The following is an 8,351-nucleotide window of genomic DNA, read 5'->3' as shown; positions in this document are numbered from 1 at the left end:
GAGCCTTGCCTATAATATTATTCCCCAAATAGTGCTGCTTTATTTAGAGAAAGGAGAGCTGGAAAGTCCTTAAGGTTTAGTAGAAAATTAGATAGTACAGTGACTTTTTGTTTGTTTTGTTTTGTTTACAGTTCTTGTGGACAGAAGATCCTTAGCTTCCAGTTTGAAAAAAAAATCTATGATTTAAATATATGTGTGTGTGTGTGTGTGTGTGTGTGTGTGTGTGTGTGTTTGTGTGTGTGTGTGTATGGAGGCAATGTCTAGGACATACAGTGGTCATTGCTTCATCAGCACTACATGCTTGTTTTCTGCTGCATTTATTTTGCGTCCATAACATGGACTTCAGAGAGCCAGACATGGAAGCAGATGCTCTGAAGGACAATGTCTATATGTCTCAGTGGACTGATCCAGCAAAGCCAGTGCCATCTCCTAACAAGATAATTGAGAAGACCATGCCTTCTTTGTTGCCGGGCTGGATGAACAACACGAGTGAGTCATTCAGAGAGCAGTTTGCACCCTTATACTATTCACCAGACAGCAGTATGAGAGGCAGCAGAAGCAGTTCATCAAATAATGTGCACAATAACCAAGATTTTCAGGATACAAGACAGTTAAATTATTTGGCCAACTCTGTTCTTTTTCCTCACTTGTTGGCATCCAGTTCATCTCAGACTAGCAAAACTAATGACACCCTGGAACTGCTCAGTCCACCTCCTCCACCAACTGCTGCTGCACCTCAGACATGTCAGGAAACTGTATGCTACAGAAACATAGAACAGGTCAGTTTGCCTGCAATGGCATTTTTGATTAAATATACATCTGTTAACATCTACACATTATTTTCAGGTGGAAGTGGTCTAGAAGCTTTTTAATTGGTCTGTATCTGAAAGGCTTTCATAGCATGTACCAAGAAATGGAACAGAATCTCATGTCAGATTTTGCTGTTTTAAACTGACCATGCAGTAAAATGTTACTTCATTATGATGAGGTAAAATAACCAGTTCCATTTTCCCAGAACAAATCTATTAGTTTAGCCTCTTGTTCTTCTAGGTTTGATGTTATTCCTATTTGAGTCTCTTTGGGGGGGAAAAAAATTCCATGCTTTGGTATCACAACACCACCTGTCAGACTGTTGCCTGAAAAGCCAAAGGTTAAGAGTCTCCTGATGGTAAACTATTTTTCTTTTTTTTGTCCTAAATCTTCCTATGCCTTTCTCCTCTCTCTTTCTCCTCCTCCTCTCCCTCAGTTCTGTGCAGGAAGGAAGCAAAACCTCTTGTTTCGGGGATAGAAGGGTAGTGTCTATTCTGTTTTTGAGTGCTTTGATGCTGGAGCTGGGACACTCACAATTGAAAGCCTTGAGATTTTAGGAGCATTCTAAATGTCTCCTCCCCATCCCTTTTCTCTCTTTTTTGACAGCCCCCCAGGAAAGACCAGAGTGAAAAGGAGCAGGTAATGTTTGAGTGATGTAGCTGTAATGACCCAGGAATTAGAGAGGCAGCAATTTTTGTGGGTGATATTCTTTATTGGACCAACTGCATGGTTGGGATAAAGTTAGACAAATTTTTAAATGCAAGGCATTCTTCATCAGGTCTGAGGGAAGAAGCAGGCACCATGAGTTCAGGGCTTCTTTGTGCAAAAATGCATCTGCATTGTATGAGCATCTGTTGCTCTGAATTACAGTTCTGTCTTGAAAATGTTAAGTTTATATTGTCAGATTGTAAAAACTGCAGGTGGACATCAATGTTTAAGGAAAAAAATAAGTGAGAATACTTTCAGGATCAAAAGTTTTTCCTTGTGGTAGGTTATTGCTGGTGACATAACGTTAATAACCATTTTTCAGCATGTATGTTATTAATTTACATTTAAAATTTTATTTAACAATGGAAATAGGCAGGCAGTTTCTCTTTCTGATTCTCATCCTCTTAACAAACAGATGTTTTATTTGAGCTTTGACACTAATGAAAGAGTGTTTTAAACCCAGCTATTTTCTCTGGACCTCCTTTTTTAAAAACAAAACAAACCAAAATGGAAACACTGAGAGTTAGGATTCTTTCCTGTTAAAAATCACAGGTGAGCATATTTTGATACTGTCTCTTGGTGCTGTTCACAGAGCCCAGAGAAGCAGGAACAGGTGATGAAGCAACAGATGGAGCAGCTGCAAAGGCTGGTGGCTGAACAGCAGAAAATCATTACATACTACAACCCAGGTACTACAGAGAGTTGCTTAAAATTGCACATGACAGCTGTTCCTAGGCTCTCAGTGAAATCCTCTGGTTTTCAGAACAGGTGCCAGCAAGGATGATGATTTTTTAGTGGTTTGGAAAGAGTAAGAAGCAGAAGGCTGTTTATGTGTTGTATTAAAATATTTTATTTCCACCACTAAAAGATCATTTAGAAACTTCTTTTTTTAATAGCAATTCCATGTATAAAAGTCCATTTGTGTTTAATAATAGAAACCCATGCATGTATACCAGCTGACATCTAGATTATACTACATTTGGAAGTTTTAAGTTTAATGGCATCATAAAAATATAAAATATCACCGTTGCATGCCTGTATCACAACTAAAAGATGGGAAAAGGGAAGAAAATAAACAAGCAATATTTTTAGAAAAGGGCTTTCTGATATTGTGGCTCGGTATCTTTCCACAATTCAGCACAACTTCCTGCATGCTTTCATCTTTGATGAGAGTGTACCCAAAAAATGCCATCAGTCAAGCAAATAAACAAAAAGGAGGCTTCTGCCCATGTGCTTTGACTGTGACTATAAGATTTCCTCTGTGACTTTGGAACTGCCTCAGTTCCATAGTATAATGGGATATGGATTTGTTGGTAGGGGAAACAGCTGGAATCCTCCCTTCCCCCCAAGAATGCTATATGGTTTTGCAAGAGCTCAATACGTGGCAAAAAACGGGGCAACTAGAGAAGGAACCATAAGAAGGTAGAAGGATCTTCTGACTGCCGCACTTCTTAAGGTGTCCCACTAGGAGAGAACAGCTGTACTTTATGGATAGGATTGCTTTTGGGCAGATGTTACCTGGGATATTTATCACATTGGCATGTTTCTCTGGCACCCTGGCCTTTCCTGACTACTTTTTGGGCTTCACAGCCTGGTTTGTAGGTTAGAAACTTTGTTCTGCTGAGATCCCTTGAGGAGACCCTTTCCACTGCTGGCATAAGCAGTGGAGAAATATTATTTGGGGTGGCTGAGTCCTACCTTTCGCTACTGTAGGGCTGTTGGTGCTGTATACCGTGGTGGAGGAGTGGCTGTGTGCCAAGCAGCTCTGGGCACTGTGGGATAGCAGTGCTGTGATGCTGATGCTGTTGCCAGCCACCACAAAAACTTTGGAGGGCCCCCGTTAGCCGCAGCCTTCTGCCACCTATGACTGCTGGAGGCATCAGCCCTAGAATACTCATCACATACACATACACATACACAAGAGTTAAATATATGGATTCACAAAAGTAGCATTTCATAATCAAAAGTGCAAAGCCACTCTCATTCCTACTATCCTATGTATGAAAAGCCTTCTTGGCAAAACAATCAAGTCCTCTTTGTCATCCCAGTAAACATAAATAGTGCCACAAATGTATGGCAGAGAACTTTGCTAGTTTGAACAGAATTATTCAGTCAGAATTTGAGTTTTAATCAACCAGGAAGGAGCATCTACTTCTAAAGGATAAGTGCTATTTTAGGTAGAGTTAAACATAAGAAAACCATTTTAACTATTGAGAATTTGCCTTTTGTCTGTATTAAATCTTTAAATTGATCTAGAATTGAATCCTAGTCCTACCACAACCAATGGGAGTTTTAGTTTTAACTTCTGGAGAAGCAAAAGATGATCCTATATTTGTTGTAAAAAGAAACATATTTTTCACTGGCATTTTTCCACTAGTCATTTAAGTCAATAGAGCTATACCAATATTCACCACCTAAAGCTCTGGCCATTTGCACTGAGCTTACTTACCTAGCTAATTACAATTATTACTTCATGAAATGAAAGAATTTAGAATAGTAGAATAAAACAGCAAATTAGAGTTTGTAATGGAAATGCTGACAAGTTGTTAATGGCAATCTATCCACAGTGTAGGATGTGCAAACAAAAAAAAATCTTTCAAACCTGTTGCATATATTGAAATTTATTAGAATGTTTCCTCTGGCTTCAGGTTTCAGAATCTTTGGAAATATCAAGACTCTGGGGCTCTGCTTCATTTCTTTTCAGCCTAATCGAATGAATGAACTTTCTGTAGGAATGTTGAAAGGTTGGGCTTGAGAAACAGTACACAATTGGGTCTATTGCACTATTGAGGTAGCTCCAGCAGACAGTAACATCAGTTACATGAACAGCAACATGAAAAGCTGCACAGTTCTCAGAGCTCTGGAGGATGTAAGTCAGCATTCTGCCCAGCATACTGGGCAAGAAACATACTCCAAACACTACCACTACAGTGATCAGTAACAGCTTGGCTTTCTGTAGCCCAGGTTGCTTTTTCATGCCGTTGCGGCTCTTCCTGAGCTTCTTGATGATGCCAGTTGTACAAAACAAAATGAGGCTAAAAGGAATCAGCAACTTCAAAAAAAAAATCACATCATGCCCAATAGTACGGAAGTTGGTCTCTCCATGTAGGCTGAAACTGCGACACTTGGTGTTTTGGTGTTGAGGTGAAAATAGGATCTCAACAGTCAATCCCATTGCAAGAAGCCAAACCAAGGAAGCAATGACTTTGACAGTCTTGGTTGTGAGAAAGCTGAGATTATTGTGAGGGTGCACCACCCTGATATAGCGTTCTACAGCCACGGCTGTGAGGAATGCAATGGAGACAGCCTGGGAAAGAGATAGCACAAAGAGCACTACCCTACACAGTGTGTCTTTAAAATCCCATGCCATTTGCGTCACAAAAAAGATCAGTCGAAGTGGCAGGCAAATGTTCAGCAAGATGTCTGCGATCATCAAATTTAGCAAATACATGACATGTGGCTTCCAAATTTTCAGGCGAAAGAAGAAGATCCACAAAGCAATAGCATTATTTGTTATTCCCATCCCGAATTCCAAACTTAGCAAGATGCTCACCGCTGTTTCCATAGCTTTGTCAGGAACAGAGCAGTTTGCCATTTTCTGCTGGTCCTTCAAAAGGACTAGAATGTGTAAGTAATGAAACCCCTCTAGATCCTGTTGCACTTTTTATACTGCAAGAAAAAGAAGGTTTTCCCCCAGCACTATAATCACTTCCGCATTTCTCAAAAAAGGAAATACACACTTGTCACCATGAATTTAAAAGCAGACCAATTATAGAAGCATCAGGAAATATATTCAGAGTCATGTTTATCTATATATGCATAAAGTATGTGTATACCTAATGTATAAAACAACACACAGAATGATTTCCTAAAAATGAAATTTTGGCCTGAACCAGCATTTCCTGTAGGCCTATAGCACTCCTAGCTCTCTTTGGAGATAGTGATAGTTAAGGATGCTCAGGTCCTTGAATAATATGATATGATAATACCTTAAAGATGCAAAACACCATGGAAATGCTAAATATTATTATTTATCATAATCCAAGCAGTCATTGGCATATTGCTTTAGGAAAAAGAAAGTATATGGATTTTTGGAAAAATAGCCAAAGGAGATAGAGGATGGTTACATCTTAATGTCAATCATTGGCTACAAAAGGAGTAATATCCAAGTTCACATGCTTAGAAATCTGGAGAGTGCTACTGGCATTCTTGGTGATGCTGCAGTAAGCAAAAGTAATTGCACTTCAGTGGCCAGAGAATGAAATTGATCATGCGATAATGTAATTACTCAAAGCTGCACTGAGGAGTCAGTCAGTAGCTTTCGTTGCTTGCTGTTGTGCTTGCACACTACCAGGCACTTATTTTGATAATGACTAGACCCTATGTATATGGATCAGGGTGCTTGTGTGTGTGTATATACATTTCTTACACATACACACACAAACCATATATATGGATAAGCATAAAGATTTTTTTTCAGTCTTATGACCAACAGTCATCTATGGCTCAGTTTGTAGTTGGGAGGAGGTATCAAGTGGGGTTCACCAGGGGCCTGTTCTGGTATTGTTTAATATCATAATTAATAATGTGGGTGATGGAATTGAGTGCACGTTTGGCAAATTTGAGGACAAGACTAAGTTGGGTGGAGTTGCAGATACTCTGGAGAGTAGGAGTAAGATCCAAAATGACCTGAATAGATTGGAGAAATGGTCTATAATCAATCTGATGAGATTGCAGAATAACTGCATGGACAAATACAGACTGGTGAATGACTGGCTAGTCTGCAGTACTGCAGAGAAGGACCTGGGGGTTATGGTGGGCCATGAGCTGAATGTAAGCCAACAGCATGCTCTTGTTGCAAAAAACCCCAACAGCGTCCTGGGTTATTTTCCAGGAGTGTCACTTGCAAATCAGGGGAAGTGATTCTGCTTTATTTAGAACTGGTGAGGCCCCACCTGGAGTACTGTTCCCAGATTTTGGGCCCACACCTCAAGCAGGATATGAACAATTTGGAAAGAGTCCAGTTCAGAGCAACAAAAATGATTAGGGGCCTGGCTGGCAAGACTTATGAGGAAAGGCTGAAAGAGTTAGGGTTATTTAGTCTGGAGAAGAGAAGACTGAGGGGGGATTTGATAACAGACTTCAAATACTTGGAGGACAATTATAGAGAGGATGGAGATAGGCTTTTCTTTGTGGCTTTAGGGAACAGGATTAGGAGCAATGGCCTAAAGCTATACCAGGAGATAGTTAGGTTGGAGATTACACTTGACTTGAGATGGACTAGATTAGATGACCTTGTGAAGTCCCTTTTAGCCCTACTTTGCTATGATCTTATGACTAATATGTCAGCTTTCCCAAGATGAAAATACAATGAAAAAAAGAAAGGTATGTTAGTGTTACCATGGGTTACACTCACTGAGGTCATCCCTCTTATCCTCAGATGTGGTTGGCTTCAGTTAGATATAAAGCAGCTTTTTTCCCTTTCTCTCTCTCTCTGTTTTTTAAGCGGGGAGGTTAGCCTCCTGAATTGTGCATGAATTTTACATGTTTGTTTGATATATGCATCTGATACTTAAAAGTGCACAGCTGGGATCTAACAGCATATGGACATAAAAGCACCTGATTTATGGAAGTTATCTGCATTAAAAGTTTAAACGCTTGCTGATTTGCCTGTGCAATTATGTCCCAAATCGTTCTCTCTGTTTTAAATATGTTTGTATTGCTGAGTTACACGTAACTTTTTTTAGCCAAACAAAATTGGTTTCTTCTTACATTTTGCACTTCCCTTTTATGGTAATTGAAAAGCAGTCTCATAACTTGTGGTTGTACAACATAAACAAAACAAGAATTGGCCTAGAATTGTTAAAGGAGCCTAGAGAGATATTTCAGTGGGAGCTGCTCTTGTGGGATTTCAGTGAGGGCTGGTCTTGTTGCTCCTTAAATCTTAGCTTAAATTTAGAGAGTTTCAATTAATGGTATAGAAATAATGAATGGAGACTTATAGGCACAACTGGAATGTTGTTGCTGAGTAACTAGGTACAGAGGGGAAGTATAGACAGTCAAAAAGCCCAAGACTGAATTGATTTAATCTTTGCAGGTTAGTCTAAGCGGTGTAGATTGAACTATAAACAAGTGAACAGACATTCAGTTTTGATTCTGGAAATGCAGCCACATGCCTGCTGTGGCCCAGGCCAGAACCAGCGGGGGGGGGCGGGGAACAGTGCTAAAGTATGCCCCCCTGCTCAGCTGGAGCAGAAAACTTGGGCCAAGGCTATCCCACCCACCCTGTGAGGGGGATTTGGCAAGGGAGGTGCAAAGCATCCTGGGATGCTGAGGGACTGTGAGTTAAGTTGAATCTGGAGGGGATCTGGGACAGAAGTTCAATAAACTGATTTAACCTAAATCAGTTAAGTCTGATACTACATTCATCCAGGTGTATCTTAAAAAGGGTTTGGCCGCTTTGAAAGCAGTTTATGCGCATTGAACTTCTGTTGTGTTACAGATTTGAACTGGTTTCTGATCACTTATACCAGTTTTTGTATATTTTCTGTCCCTAGCCATAGTGTGCAGAGTGCTGCATTACTTTAGACATGGCTAAATAATTGTAAAGTAACAGAGTAATAGCTTTTCAGGGGTCACAGAAGTGTTTGCCATTGTTTGTCTCTAATTTCATAGATTTCATAGATTTCATAGACATCAGGGCTGGAAGGGACCTCGGGAGATCATTGAGTCCAGCCCCCTCCCCAAAGGGCAGGAAGTCAGCTGGGGTCATAGGATCCCAGCAAGATAAGCATCCAATTTACTCTTGAAGGTGTTCAATGTAGGTGCTTGAA

At 40.1% G+C, this 8,351-nt stretch overlaps 1 protein-coding gene across 1 annotated transcript in view; it reads left to right on the top strand.

Moving 5' to 3' along the window:
* Positions 1 to 252: 252 nt before the first annotated feature.
* LOC109320040 (centromere protein J-like) overlaps positions 253 to 8,351 on the top strand; it is a 64,626-nt gene continuing 56,527 nt past the window's right edge. Inside the window, exons 1-2 of the mRNA XM_019549959.1 lie at positions 253 to 779; positions 2,111 to 2,207. Coding sequence (XP_019405504.1) covers positions 336 to 779; positions 2,111 to 2,207 — 541 coding nt within the window. The 5' untranslated portion in view covers positions 253 to 335. The remainder of the gene's footprint in view (positions 780 to 2,110; positions 2,208 to 8,351) is intronic.

This window comes from Crocodylus porosus, unplaced genomic scaffold (assembly GCF_001723895.1).
Source record: "Crocodylus porosus isolate Cpor-Errol unplaced genomic scaffold, CroPor_comp1, whole genome shotgun sequence".
Lineage (NCBI taxonomy): Eukaryota > Metazoa > Chordata > Crocodylia > Crocodylidae > Crocodylus > Crocodylus porosus.
Note: the sequence above shows the minus strand (reverse complement) of the source record. Positions and strands in the feature narration are given on the sequence as shown.